The 15873-nt window shown below is 42.6% G+C and overlaps 1 protein-coding gene across 1 annotated transcript; it reads left to right on the top strand.

Annotated features, from left to right (window-relative positions):
* The first annotated feature begins 1100 nt into the window (after nt 1–1100).
* On the top strand, nt 1101–8580 carry LOC306828166 (cytochrome P450 2J2-like). Its single transcript, XM_079350443.1, has 9 exons — nt 1101–1325; nt 1447–1609; nt 1800–1949; nt 2039–2199; nt 3549–3725; nt 3873–4014; nt 4159–4346; nt 4447–4588; nt 7918–8580. The coding sequence occupies exons 1-9, from the start codon at nt 1122–1124 to the stop codon at nt 8091–8093; spliced, it is 1503 nt and encodes a 500-aa protein (XP_079206569.1). The 5' UTR covers nt 1101–1121; the 3' UTR covers nt 8094–8580.
* The last annotated feature ends 7293 nt before the right edge of the window (nt 8581–15873 follow it).

The raw sequence follows: 15873 nt of genomic DNA on the forward strand, positions 1-15873 counted from the left end.
CTAATGAGTGAGGATAAGTGCCATTCGTGTGGTTGTGTGCGTGTGTAATGCACAATGTAAATATCAATGATGTACAATGGTTGTACACCAACAGTTTGTAGACAAAGGCTGCTGTGTGGCAGACACTGCTCTGTTAACTTTTACTGCACATTTTATATTAAAGATTGTTTTTTAACCCAGCAAACATGGAGCAAAGATGATGTGGGAACAAGATACGATCTGTAGGAAGCTAAAAGACGAAAACTATTTTACATTTTGAAAACAGTTCCCGTAAAGTCAACAGCGCTTTACTAAAAAGATGAAAGAGCTCGAAGCGACTGCACAAAAATGGCAGAGCAAAATAAGACGCTAAACGCTGCCCTTTTAATCCAGACAGCAGCTTTCTGCTGCGAACGCTCTCTATCCATTAAAAAACAAGTAAAAAAAGATGTTGGCTTCAAGAAAAATGTTCGGTGACACAGGGCCTAAAGCAAAATATTAATTTGGGTGTCATGACATCAGATGAATAGTGTGAGTGTGTGTGTGAGAGAGAGATGTCCCTGAGTGAGGCAGATGAATATCTAACGTGCAAAAGTAAATGACTGCTAAGGTAAACTTATTGACATCACTCATTCACACTGAAGTGTGTCCAAGAAAATAGTTGAGGTGAAAAAAATGGTTTTGAAATTTTCATTTCCTGCTGCAATTTTAATTGCAAAAAAACTGCTAAAAACACCGCAACATGCGTTGCAGTGGGTTTTTTGTGAAGCGTATAGTTTACGAAGCGTAAGAGTCTTACCACCACGATCATGGGCTGAGAGGACTGAACCTGTGAACAGGTGATGCAGTGATGATAGACACATACTCACATAACAAACAGAGACCAGGAGAGCAGAAATGAGAGACTGACCCTGAATTATTGACTTAATGTCACTGATTTACAGCGTTATCTCTTTTCATTGAATAAATAGATCACAGTTCAATTTAACTGGAACACACCTGGGGTGTTACCAAAAGTTAATGAAAACAAATGTCTCCCTCACAGCAGTTGGAAGAGTTACATTTAATGGTTACGGGCAACATGAGACTTTGTACTCAGTGAAGAAGCAAGGAAGGCATAATCTTGTGAAACATTCTGCAGGATGGATTCAATTTTGTCTGTCATTGGAACCTATGTGAAATGGGATGTCCAAAGTTTCCTGCTCTTCACTGCCATTTTTATCCTCACTGCAGATTATATCAAAAACCGCCAGCCAGCCAGCTTTCCTCCGGGACCTTGGGCTCTACCTATCATTGGAAACATGTTCTCGGTAGACTACAAAAGGACCCATGAGAGTCTGACCCAGGTAAATGAGCCTGTGTAAAAATACATGATTTAAAACATAACCAGTCACTTTCTACTTATTTTCATGTTTTCCATGTGAACTGAACATTTCACTTTAGTTCCTCTCTTGTATCTACTCACAGCTCGCAGGGAAATATGGAGATGTGTACAGTCTGCGAATGGGGCAGGAGTGGTTGGTCATCTTGAATGGGTTTGAGGCTCTGAAAGAAGCTCTTGTAAATCAGGGAGTCAGTGTGGCTGACCGCCCACCCCTCCCTCTGCAAATGGATATGAGCAATGGACTAGGTGAATATCAACAAGTATTAGGCAGTAATAAATGGATTTCGATTTCTGGTCTATGACTTAGATGACCAAATTCAATCAAGATTTCAACCAAAAAAATAAGAACAATTAATAATTATTTGAAAAAAATGTGTTTAACATTCTACCAACTTCTATTTTTTTTTCAACTTCACATTCATGGATTTCCCCTCAGGTGTTATTTTAAGTAGTGGGCACTTGTGGAAGCAGCAGAGGCGTTTCACACTTTCAACCCTCAGAAATTTCGGACTTGGCAAGAGGTCCCTTGAACCTGTTGTTTTGGAAGAATTATCCTATTGTTTAAAAGAATTAAATAAGTATAAAGGTAAATGTTGAATACTGTATACAGACAACAAATTCAGTAAGCTAAAACTACAAACCAATTATAATTTTATTTTCTGTGTTTCTGTGGAGGCAAACCCTTCAATCCAAACCTCATCCTCAACAATGCTGTCTCCAACATCATCTGTTCCCTGGTTTTCGGGCATCGCTTTGAGTACACGGATAACAACTTCAGGAAACTAATTATGTACTTTGAAGAAGCGCTCCGATGTGAAGCATCAATTTGGGCCCAGGTATGGCAATTTTAAGCTTGTGATACAGTATTTATGTTGTATGGGGTCCCACAGGGTTCAATTCTAGGACCCCTGCTTTTCTCACTGTATCTGCTTCCCCTGGGTTCCATCCTGAGAAAGCATGGTATCTCTTTTCACTGTTATGCTGACGACAGTCAGATTTATGTGCCACTGAAGAAGAAAGATGCCTTCTGTCTGGATCCACTTCTGTTATGTCTTGAAGACATTAAGGCCTGGATGTCTCTGAACTTTCTAAAATTTAGTGAAAATAAAACTGAAGTGATGGTGTTTGGCCCAAGTGGCTCTGTTGAAAACCCCCCTGTTGACTTGAGCCCTTTGGCACACTATATTTAGCCGACAGTCTCAAACCTGGGCTTTAAGATGGACAGTGATTTTAAATTGGATCGGCAAATTAGTGCAGCTGTTAAGTCCAGCTTCTTTCACCTAAGGCGGCTGGCAAATGTGAAGCCCGTTCTTTCGCACAAGCACTTTGAAACAGTAATCCATGCCTTCATTACATCTCGACTGGATTACTGCAATGCACTTTACTTCGGAGTCAGCCAGTCCTCCCTCACTCCAGTTAGTCCAGAACGCTGCTGCTCGCCTCCTAACCGGAGCACGAAAGAGGGAGCACATTACTCCCATTCTGGCCTCCCTCCACTGGCTGCCTGTGCACCTATGAGTTCATTTTAAGATTCTTTTATTTGTTTTTAAATCTTTAAATGATCTCACCCCACCTTACCTCTCTGAGCTGCTCCATCCCTACGCTCCTGCCCGGTGCCTCAGGTCAGCTGACCAGCTGCTCCTGGAGGTACCGAGGTCTAAGCGGAAGCTCAGAGGGGATAGGGCTTTTTCTACTGCCGGTCCCAAACTCTGGAACGATCTCCCACTGCACATAAGACACACCCCCTCACTGTCCATTTTTAAAACTCATCTTAAAACACATTTTTATTCTTTGGCTTTCAACCCAGCATGAGACTCTGTTCTTGTTTTAGTGTTTTATTGTTTTTATTGTTTTAACCCTGTTAGTGTTTTACTTGTTTTATGTTTTGTGCTCTTCCTGTATGTACAGCACTTTGTCACAGCTAGGGCTGTTTAAAGTTGAGTTGAGTTGAGTTGTGTACTACAGGTATAAAATACACAGTATATATTTAGTGTCATCCATGCAGATGGGTTAACACGATTATTACATGTAAAATCAGTACAAGATCAAAAATGTTTCAAATGTTTTACAGCCAGCTTGTTTTTTTTCTGTAATCCAATCTCAAGCATTGGCTGTTACAAACAGAAAGTCTTATGCTGATGTACTTCCTCTATATATTATCATTCCAATCTGCTCTACTCTGCAGTTTTACAACTCATTCCCTTGGCTCATGAGACGTTTGCCAGGACCTCATCAGACATTTCTACTAATTTGCAAAGATATCAAAGTTTTCATAAGAGAAGAGCTGAAGAAGCACAAACAAAACTGGGATCCATCAGATCAAAGAGACTACATCGACTGCTACCTGAATGAGATACAGCTGGTAACTGGCACTGGATGATGCTTTGCATTCATGACACTATGATGTTGGATACTGGATGCTCTTGTTGCGTTTATATGCTTAGTTATGCTGTGTACAGAGGTCTAGAATTATTGTTCCTACAAAACACTTATTTTGTTTTATTCTTAGAATATGGGAAGAGCTGACAGTACTTTTGATGAGGAAAACCTGATAGAGTGTGTCTTGGATCTTTTTGTGGCTGGCTCTGAGACCACATCCACCACCCTACGCTGGGCTTTCCTTTACTTGGCCAAGTGCCCAGAGATCCAGGGTAAGAGCACTGACCAGGCGAGTTCTTTCTAAAAAATGTGCAAATAGTAGACAAACACAAACTGGTGTTAATTTTTGCACCACCTCTACACAAAATTTTACTTTGCAGCCTGTCTATAAAACTTCTTTGTTTCCCTTCTAACAGCAAAGGTCCAGGCTGAGATAGACAGAGTGATTGGACAGTCCAGACAGCCATCAATGGAAGATCGTGTAAACCTGCCCTTTACTGATGCTGTCCTCCACGAAATCCAGAGAATGAGCAACATAGTTCCTCTAAGTGTGCCTCATATGACCAACGGGGAGATCCAGCTGGGAGGCTATACAATCCCAAAAGTCAATTACCGTTACAAAATGATAAAATGATATGACAAAGTATCATATAATATCATGGTACAATAATCATTATATTGAATTATATTGTTCCAATCACCAGGGAGTCACGATCATTCCCAATTTGACCTCGGTGCTGTACGACAAGAATGAGTGGAAGACCCCATCCACCTTCAACCCAGGACACTTTCTGAATGAGGAGGGGAAGTTTGTGAAGCAAGCTGCCTTCATTCCTTTCTCTGCAGGTGAGGAGCAACACAATCTCAGGAGTTTGGGGCCTGTCTTAGCATAAACTGAGACATTACAGGGTCCATCCATCCATCCATCCATCCATCCGGGGGCAGCAGTTTAAGCAGAGACACCCAGACTTCCCTCACCCCAGACACCTCCTCCAGCTCTTGCGGTGGGACCTCGAGGCGTTCCCAAGCCAGCCAAGAGACATAGTCTCTCCAGCGTGTCCTGGGTCTACCCCAAGGACTCCTCCCGGAGGGACATGCCCGGAACACCTCCCTAGGGAGGCGTCCAGGGGGCATCCGGACCAGATGCCCGAACCACCTCAACTGACTCCTCTCGATGTGGAGGAGTAACGGCTCTACTCCGAGCTCCTCCCTGGTGACCGAGCTCCTCACACTATCTCTAAGGGTGCGCCCAGCCACCCTACGGAGGAAGCCGCTTCGGCCGCTTGTATCCGAGATCTCGTTCTTTCGGTCATGACCCAAAGCTCATGACCATAGGTGAGGGTAGGAACGAAGATTGACCGGTATATCGAGAGCTGAAGGTCCGGGTTCGATGGAGCCAACAAGACCACATCATTCGCAAAAAGCAGAGACGAGATCCTGTGGTCCCCGAAATGGACCCCCTCCGGCCCCTGGCTGCGCCGAGAAATTCTGTCCATAAAAGTAATGAACAGAGCTGGTGACAAAGGGCAGCCCTGCCGGAGGCCAACGCGCACCGGGAACAGGTCTGACTTACTACCGGCAATGCGAACCATACTCCTGCTCCGGTCGTACAAGGACCAGACCGCCCTTAACAAAGGGCCCCGAACCCCATACTCACGGAGCACCCCCCACAATGCGCCGCGAGGGACACGGTCGAATGCCTTCTCCAAATCCACAAAGCACATGTGGACTGGTTGGGCAAACTCCCATGAACCCTCGAGCACCCGCTGGAGAGTGTAGAGCTGGTCCAGTGTTCCACGGCCAGGACGAAAACCGCATTGTTCCTCTTGAATCCGAGGTTCGACTAACAGCCGGAACCTCCTCTCCAGTACCCTGGAATAGACTTTCCCAGAGAGGCTGAGGAGTGTGAATCCCCGGTAGTTGGAACACACCCTCCTGTCCCCCTTCTTGAAAAGAGGGACCACCACCCAGGTCTGCCAGTCCAGAGGCACTGTCCCCGACCTCCACGCGATGTTACAGAGGCGTGTCAACCATGAACGCCCCTGCACATCCAGAGACTTAAGGTACTCAGGGCGAATCTCATCCACCCCCGGAGCCTTGCCACCAAGGAGCTTGCCAACTACCTCGGTGACTTCGGCTTGGGTGATGGACGAATCCACCTCTGAGCACTCAGCCTCTGCTTCCTCAGTGGAAGACGTGATGGTGGGATTGAGGAGATCCTCGAAGTATTCCTTCCACCATCTGACTACATCCCCAGTTGAGGTCAGCAGCTCCCCACCTCCACTGTAAACAGTGTTGGTGAAGCACTGCTTCCCCCTCCTGAGGCAACAGACGGTTTGCCAGAATTTCCTCGAGGCCGACCGAAAGTCCTCCTCCATGGCCTCCCCGAACTCCTCCCAGGCCCGAGTTTTTGCCTCCACGACTGCCCGGGCTGCGGAACGCCTGGCCTGCCGGTACCCGTCAGCTGCCTCAGGAGTCCTATGCGCTAGCAACGCCCGATAGGACTCCTTCTTCAGCTTGACGGCCTCCCTTACTTCCAGTGTCCACCACCGGGTTCGGGGATTGCCGCCACAACAGGCACCAGAGACCCTGCGACCACAGCTCAGAGCAGCTGCTTTGACAATGGAGGTGGAGAACATGGTCCACTCGGACTCAATGTCCCCAGCCTCCACCGGGATCTGTGAAAAGCTCGTCTGGAGGTGGGAGTTGAAGACATCGCTAACAGAGGGTTCAGCCAGATGTTCCCAGCAGACCCTCACTACACGTTTGGGCCTGCCGAGTCTGACCGGCTTCCTCCCCTGCCAGCGCATCCAACTCACCACCAGGTGGTGATCAGTTGACAGCTCAGCCCCTCTCTTCACCCGAGTGTCCGAGACACATGGCTGGAGGTCAGTTGACACGACCACAAAGTCTATCATCGACCTCTGGCCTAGGGAGTCCTGGTGCCACGTGCACTTATGGACATCCCTGTGCTCGAACATGGTGTTTGTTATGGACAAACTGTGACTAGCACAGAAGTCCAATAACAGAACACCACTCTGGTTCAGATCAGGGAGGCCGTTCATCCCAATCACCCCACTCCAGATCTCACTGTCGTTGCCCATGGATGAGCATTGAAGTCCCCCAGTTGAACAATGGAGTCCCCAGTCGGAGCACTGTCCAGCAGCCCTCCCAGGGACTCCAAGACAAGGGTCTAACATTATTATTTTTAGATTTGCTAAGAGAGGATTCTTAATTATTAAGATAACAACGCAGAGAAGTAAGTGACATGGGATCAAAACAGAAGGGTTCAAATCTGGTTGTCAAATTTTGTTTTGGCTTTGCAGAGACGGAAATGAGTATTCTGCATTTCGTACAAAGTAAGATAATAAGTGATATGATAAGTAGGATGAGTAAATATATACCGTAAATTCCGGACTATAAGCTGCTACTTTTTTGTCATGTTTTGAACACTGCGGCTTTTACAAGGATGCGGCTTATTTATGGATTTTTGTCGGGGGACAATGAGCTTCTGCCGCAAAAACATTTGACCTCGTCACGTCGGAGCTTAATGTCAGTCATTTTGCGCTTCATGCACGCACCCTCATCATGGAAAACACACGGAGAAATGCATATGATGCAGCTTTCAAGTTAACGACGATCGACCCGGCTGTCAAAGAAGCTAATAGAGCTGCTGCACGTAAAGTTGACACTGACAGCGACAACGAAAAAGAGACTGAGGAAGTGAGGAAATGAAGTCATTCTGAGGCAGTGAATGGACGGACTTTTTCTTTTGAAATGTATTACTGTATTACGGTAATCTTTTTCATCAGCCGTGTTACTGACACTGTTCGATAAAGGATTTCCAGTTAGTAGGCTTCGTATTTGCGGATGTTACCGGTAGCCTACGTAGTTAATTAAATGTTAAAACAATGTTTTTGTGTCACATCTTTCTGTGTAAATAGCTCTGTTACAACGTGGACACCTGCGGCTTATAATCAAGTGCGGATTATATATGTACAAATACATTTATTTACTTATTTTTAGCCGGTGCAGCTTATATCCAGGTGCGCTCAATAGTCCGGAATTTACGGTACTCACTTGTCTGAGAGCAAAGTGCATTTTTACCTTTCTCAGTCCTATAAATACATGAACCTGTCTGATATTTAGCTTTTGACTTTGTTTTTTTGTTTCAGGTAAGCGTGTTTGTCTCGGTGAGAACCTGGCAAGGATGGAGCTTTATCTCTTCTTCACCTCCTTCATGCAGCGTTTCACCTTCTCCATGCCTGCTGGGGAGAAGGCTAAGTTTGACTACCAATTTGGTGTTACTCTTGCACCATGTCCTTATGAAATCTGCGCAACACCACGCTAAGAATGATGTTTGAGATTAACTTTTTTGGAGAATACAATACATCTCATGATTTTGCGAATGTTTGGGCTGTAATGTATTTATCAAATCTTTTTATGTGTGTTACTGTACCAAGTTTATTCATCATTGTAGAGAAAACGGTGGTTATTGAATATATTTTGGCTCAGTTTGGCTTGGCTAAATTGTGTGTTGCTATTTTTTTTCACATTTCATTAATAACAAAATACTTTGCATAATGCTTCCTTTTTAAAACCACTGAAAGTTGAAAGTGAAAAGACTCAAAATAAAACAAAATCAGTAAAATTGTCTTGTCAAAACCCAAGAGAAAGAAGCCAATTTCAGATTACTGCCAAATTACTTTTTGAGAACCTTTACTATTCAAGTATCTTGTTTGTGTCATCAATAACATTTCCTTTTTGATACATGTCAATATGTGAAAAATCATCATTCTAAAACAGTGGGTCATCTCACCACATTGTGGAAAACAAGAGCATATGTAACCCCATATTTTTTTCATATTGAGCTAATACTTGCTTTTACAAAAAGTTGTGCCATGATCTTGTATGCACTTAACATAAATATGTAGTTTCTTTTTAACATTTTAATGTCTTTAAAATCAAAGCAACATAATATCATGTCTTTTGACTGTTAATCAGATAAACTTCTTGAGTTTTATTCTTTAATTTTGCTATACACCATACTTAATAAGATTATTACTGTTACTGAATAAGTATTCTTTCAAGAACAAATACCTAACGGTTAACTATTAGTTAACACGTAATGATTTGGAGTCGGACGCTTCCTTGGATTTAAATGTTTTTGCTGCCCCCATCTGTCTGGACCGGGACGTGATGTAACTCAGAAAACCCAAGGAGGGGGTGTGCGTCTATATATCAATCAGAGATGGTGTAAAAATGTTACTGTACAGGAGCGGCTGTGCTTGCCAGAAATAGAACTCTTGTCGGTGTCTGTGAGGCCGTTCTACCTCCTAAAGAAATTTGCACAGGTGTTTATCCCCGTTGTTTATATTCATCCTCGAGCCAACGCAAAATTCACATCTGACACCATCTCTAAGAATGTGAACTCACTTCAGTCCATCTCTCCTGATGCCCCCATCATCATACTAGGTGATTTCAATCACTGTGATTAAAAGAAATCATTCAGCAATTTTATTAATATGTGAACTGCCCCACGCACCACATGAAAACTTTGGATCTTTGTTATGGCTCAAGGGTGCATACAAATGTAAGGCAGGCCCTGCCCTCGGATTCTCTGACTGGTTTATAAGACTGTGTTCAGGCGAGAGAAGGTGCGGAAACGAGAGGTGAAGTTCTGGACTGAGGATACCTCTCTTGCCCTGCAGGGCTGCTTTGACTGCACAGACTGGTCAGTGTTTACGGAAATGCTTGAGAATATTGATGAGCTCACTTAAGTTGTGTGTAGCTTCATTTCCTTCTGCAAAGACACTGTTATTTCCAACAAAAGTGATCAAGTCATTCCCTAATAACAAACCGCAGACCTTAGTTGCTCTCAGAGGTCTGTTTTTTAAAAAAGTGAAATGCCTTTAATGATGGAAACTCCACTGAGGTTATAGAAATTAAAAAAAGGAAACTCAAAGGAAAATCAAAATGCTAAATTAAGATATGAAGGAAAAATTTAAGTTGCACTAGAAAGTAATCTAAGAGATTGGTGTGGTATGAAACACATGACAGGGTCTTGTGACAAAGGCAGTAAGATGATTGGTCTTTGTGGGTTAAGTTCTGACAAGCAACAGGCTGATGAGCTAAATGGCTTTTATACCAGATTTGATGTTCATGACTTTTCTGATAAACTATGTGTATTAAAGGATAGCACTAGAGCCCCTGCAGCACTGCCTATTGATATTGAAAGTGTGGAACAAAACTTTAGACAAACAAAATCTAGCAAGTCTCCTGGGCCTGACAACATATGCAGTAATGTGCTTAAATTATTTCCTGAGCAGCTGTGTTACTCCACTTTATTTTTACTTTGTCTATCCAGCAACAGAAGGTTCACAATATTTGGAAACACTATTATTGTTCCTCTTGCAAAGGCTAAAAACCCTGCATCACTTAATGACTCCAGGCCAGCAGCCTTGACATCACTAGTGATGAAGTCTTTAGAAAAGCTGATCAGAGAGGAGGTTTTTATCTAAGGTGGAAACATCTATTGACCCCCTGCAGTTTGCATATAGGTCTGGCAGGGGGGGTGGAAGATGCTCTTGTCACTCTGCCAAATCTTTTGTATTGTCACCTTGATGGGATCAAAGCTCATGCTAGACTTTTAGTCATAGATTTTTCTTCTGCTTTTAATACAACACAGCCTTATCTTTTTGCAGAAAAATCCATTCATCATTTAAAGTTGGATCTTAATCTTGTAGGTTAGGTACTTGACTTTTTATCTGATAGATCTCAATGTGTGAGAGAAAACAGCTCTTTTTCTAATTAGCTGTCCTCCTCCATTGGTTCTCCTCAAGGATGTTGTCTCTCTCCTCTATTATTTGTCGTAACAATCATACAAGAAGGCATCTAGTTAAATTTGCAGACAGTCATTTAAAGTCTTCGTGAAGGGCAGGAGCATCACCATGGGCCTGTGGTTGATGACTTCACATCCTGGTGTGATGAGTCCTTCCTTCAGCTAAATGTTATGAAAACAAAAGACATGATTATTGATTTGAAGAAGACTCAATCTAGTCCTGTGCCAACCACATTAAAGGGTGTGGGGATAGAGATAGTGAACAGCTACAAATATCTGTGCACTGTGCTGGACAACAAACTGTCATTTGAGCAACATGCTGTTGCTACAACAAAAAAGGTTCAACAGTGGTTGTATTTTTTAAGAAAAATGTGCTCTTTTGGTACAAACATATTGGTCAGCTATTCCTGAAAACATTAAACTGATCCTCAAGGTAAATATTCCCTTCTGCCCGAGCCTGTTCACCCTAGGCGATCCTTTCCCTCTAAAAGCCCTCCCTTCAGCACAAGCAGAGTGGGTGCAAACAGCCCTCATGCTAAGAAGGAAACTTATAGTCACAGAATGGAAGACGACAAAATTACCACCAGTCAGGGTGTGGTTCTCACAGTTGGGCATTGTGGCAGCTCATGAGCGTCTCTCTTTTAGATTACTTAACCAAGTTGAGAGATTTGGAGCCAAGTGGGGGGATTACATCTCATTTATCAAGGGACCCTGACAGTCATGTAGGCTTGATATTGTCCTACTGCTGCTGGCACACTTGCTTTTTTTTTTCTTCTTTTTTTTAAATTCTCACACTATCTGCCATCAGTATGCCTACGGGTGAGCGCGTGTATGTACTGTACAATGCGCAGGTGTTTATGTACTTTTTTTTCAGGTGTGTTTGTCTTTCTGTATTGTTCATTGTTGAAAAAAAAATGGAAAATGAATAAAAACTTCATCACAAGAAAAATGTGCTCTTTTAATGTTTCAGAGATGATGACCCAGTTTTATAAAAGTTTCATTGAATCTGTTTTTTTGTTTTGCATTATTGCCTGGTATGGTAATCTGGCTCTAGCCAATAAAAAACCACTAGATAACCTTGTTAAAGTGATAAGCAAGATTGCTGGGAGGAGTGAAGTTCAGCTGAGTGACCTCTACAGCAGGCAGGTGGTCAGAAAGGTGACTTCTTTACTGCAGAGCCCAGATCACCCTCTGTATGCAGAGTTTGGTCTCTTTCCCCTCAGGCAGACGGTACAGGCTGCCTGTGGTGAGGACGAAAAGGCATTGGGTCTCATTTGTACCTGCGGCTTTTTGTTTGTTGAATATTAGTTGAATTTTAAATTCTTGTTCATAGCACTTTGCACTTTTATCAGTACGCTGGAATATCTCTGCTGGGCTTTCAGGTTTCAGGTAAGTCGATTCTGGAGAAGAACAAGTACGTTGATACATCCATACAGAAGGCTGGCATTCCTGGGTTCTCTGGTTTCTTGGAACCAAATCCAAACTGCAAAGAAAGACAAAAGAGACATGCATGTCTTCGTTGACCTGGCCAATGCCTTCGGATCTGTTCCCATAACCTCCTCTGGGAATCTTTCAACTTCTTCCATGTTCCATCATCCATCACAAGTCTCATAAAAGCGTACTTCGAAGACCTGCAACTGTGCTTCACAACAGCTGACTTCACAACATCATGAAGAAGTATAGAAGTATGCATCATGGCAGGCTGTACAATTCCCCCCTAGCCTTCACAATGGCCATGGAGGTCATCATTAGGGCCTCAAAATAGGTAGTGGGGGGTGAGAGAATTAAGAACGGGATCCGCCTTTCACCTATCCGAACATACATGGATGACATGACCACTCTGACTACTACTGCAACATTCACCAGGCGGCTACTTGGAAAACGGCCGGAGGACATCAAATGGGCCCGGATGAAATTCAAGCCGAGCAAGTCACGAAGTATCTCTATAGTCAAAGGACAACTTGAAAACGTAAAGTTCTTCATTGGTGATGACCCAATACTGACAGTGTCTGAGAAACCTGTCAAAAGCCTGGGAAGATGGTACAACGCAAGCCTAAGGGACAAGGACCAAGTGCAGCAAATAAGGTAGGACATCACCAACAGTCTGGAAATTGGTTCTATCACATAAATCTCCTTAAACATTTACTGTCACATTACTTCCCAGGTGGTTTTGCTCATGCACGGTAATCCGGCAACAACTGAGGTTGAGGAAGATGGTGAAGAAGGTGAGAATGGTGAGGGAATTGAGGGCTATTGTGGAACCTGTTACACCAAGGCTGACAAATTCAACAGCAATGACAGATCTCAGAGAACAGCTGTCTTACCTGACAAGTGAGCAGATAGAGGACGTCATTGATTTAGTGGAAAAGCATAAGTGGTTGTTTAAAGATACACCTGGTCTTACCCATCTATTGTCACATGGAGATACAGGGGATGCCCCACCTATTAAACAGCACCCTTATAGGGTTCATCCAAGCAAGTGGCTTTAAGTTAAAGAAGAACTAAAATATATGGAGGAGATTGGAGCCATTGAACAAGGATCTAGTGAGTGGAGCTCACCATTAGTCCCTGTTCTGAAACCTGACCAGACAGTTCGCCCTTGCATAGATTTTCGAAAGCTAAATAGTGTACCTATTTGCATACCCTATTCCAAGTTTAGAGGACTGTATTGACAAAATAGGTCAGGCTCAGTTCGTGACTAAGTTTGACCTGTTTGTGATCAGAGCACACAACTTCATAAATGATCTCTGTGTCATTTAGAAGTTTAGTCTCCACTCTTGATCCATGAGGACTACTATCTCTCACTCATCTCATTTAGATCTTATTTGTGTTTTATGTATTAATGCCCGTCATAAATGATTTGATACAATCTTGTTTTATACACATATTACATTGCGGTAAAAAAAAACTTTGGAGCGATAGTTAACGTCTTTCCCAGCGAGCTACAGTAACATCTCTGACATCAGCAGATTCATTGTAAACTGTTCATTCATATATCAACGTTGTCGCGCTAGCATTAAAACTGATTCCACTACGTATGCCTAAAAAAGCCACATTTTTTACTGTCAGCTGAGACAAACGATAATGCAGTGTTAGAAGAATGAAAGTGAACTCAGAACTGAGAAGAACTAATACAGCCTGATTTTAAAGTAGCCTAATGTCAAAAAGTGGCAGCATTTAATGTATGTTTACAGTTGATTATTAATGTGAGTAGAATGTTTAATTCAATAATCTAACCAATACAATCACGTTTAGACAGTCACAACCTGAGAACATGCCAAAAAGTTAAACAATGCTGCTGGAAATGGTTCAAATGTCTGAAAGGTGTGTATATTACAAAGCAACAATATTTTGAAAGTATGAGGAAATATATCTTCCATTTTCGGGGTGTAAAACAGAGCAGAGGTTAACGTTTTTACGGGTCATTTGTGATTATTGTTTACAAACACAGGCTGAGATGTTTGAGAGGCTAGAAGCAGCAGGATTGGTGGTCAATTCCCAAGATGTACATCTTTCCCACGTCTGAGATACAACACTCACGCCACTCTAAACATCAAGGCAAACCTCATGTGTATTATCACCCACTGGCACAATGGACAGTTTTCAATCATGGCATGTGTTTCATGACTCTGTATGTTTTCTGCTGCAAAATAATTTCCCTGTGGGGACAATAAAGATACCTTTGACCTAACGTTGGTTGCAATATCACCAGAAAATGGCAGGGACCTCAGGCCTACGTATGTGTACAATGTTTGTTAAACTGGGAGGACGGTGATATGAAGGAATGTCCTGTTCATTTCAACAACAGTTTTTCATTACTTATGTGTTGAATTTGTCTATTTGTTTATGATATTTGAATTGGACAAGTATGTAGTTGTCTTAGGCAATCGATAAAGTGAGGACAAGAGTTGTTATCTGATAACCTCCTGAAAATACACAACAACAACATATTGTCCATTACAGAAAAGTGGTATAAAATAGAAGGAGATGGGCTCTCAGTGGATGCTTAGGAGGAAATTCCTTTGAGGATGGCAGGAGCTCAGGCCATAGTAACTTGGGTTGTGAACCATTGGGTCGCTAATTCAAGTCCCAGTGCTGTCGGGGGCTGCTTCCTGACTCTGACATCTCTCCGCTAGTGCATGTCCATAGGATTCTGTTTGTGCATGTACTTTATCAGCCTTTGTGTGTAGCATGACTTTATAGAGTGTAAGAACATAATTTCCCCATTGGGTATCGATAAGGTAAATCTTATTCTTATAAATTCATAGTTTCCAATGTTCATCAACTTACTCATAGTGACTGCAGAGAACACTGCTGCACAACTATTATCATTAAAAAAAATCATACGAAGAAAAATATAGGGACACAAGTCACATGTGTTGGAGACACTGTGGGCCCAATGGAGGCAAATCACAATGTACTTTTTTTATATATATCAGTCTAGAAGACATACAAATCCTTGGCAGCATATTTTGTAAGTTATGTGATATTTTTTTTAAACGTTTTTTTAATTAATCTTCATTGCTATCTGCAAATTATATAAACGACACCTGAAAAATTGAAACTCAGAAACTATAGAAACTCTACAACCTAGGCAAAAACTGACACTATGCACTTATTAACCCCCAAATAATAAGTTTGCCTGTGCCTCTTTTTTCAGACCTGCAGAGGTCAGACTGTTCATGTGTTGTCCTTCTAACAGCCAGAGCCTAATGTCAGTCTGTCCTGTGCACCTCCATCACTGTCTGGCTCGACACAGATAAGATCAAACTGTGAACTCTATCCTCGGGAAGACGTCCCGGGGTGGATTATTAAGAATTCATTTCGGTACGAAAAAGAATAACAGTCACAGGGCAACAAGATATGTGCACACTGAGCTGATTACCTATAGGAGACGGTCGTTATAAACAGACCCAGCACGATTTTAAGAACCAATACATCGTTCTGAATAAGCAATACTGAATTTTTTTAAATCTGTCTTTTCTTTCCTCTGTCATGATGCTTTTGATATATTGTGTAAAGCACTTTGAATTTTTATTTGAATTATTTTTTCCCCCCATCCAGGACTTATACCAGTCCAGGGTCAGGAAACAGGCATGAAGTATCACTGCAGACCCCTCACCACCTGGGCACAAAACTGTTCAAGCTCCTTCCCTCCGGCAGTCACTACAGATCACTGTACGTCAAAACAACCTGTCATAAGAACAGCTTCTTTCCCAGGCTGTCACTCTGTGAAACAGTCAGAGAGTGTCAGACCTGCTGCTGAGAATTAACCCTGGAACTAAACTGC

Source organism: Symphodus melops (assembly GCF_947650265.1).
Source record: "Symphodus melops genome assembly, chromosome: 8".
Taxonomy (NCBI): domain Eukaryota; kingdom Metazoa; phylum Chordata; class Actinopteri; order Labriformes; family Labridae; genus Symphodus; species Symphodus melops.

Excerpts from the sequence above, each read along its gene's own strand:
- LOC306828166 (XM_079350443.1), top strand. The coding sequence starts at position 1,122 with ATGGATTCAATTTTGTCTGTCATTGGAACCTATGTGAAATGGGATGTC. Across the intron at positions 1,950-2,038 it reads AGAATTAAATAAGTATAAAG|GCAAACCCTTCAATCCAAAC; the intron begins GTAAATGTTGAA and ends GTTTCTGTGGAG. Across the intron at positions 4,589-7,917 it reads CTTCATTCCTTTCTCTGCAG|GTAAGCGTGTTTGTCTCGGT; the intron begins GTGAGGAGCAAC and ends TTTTTGTTTCAG.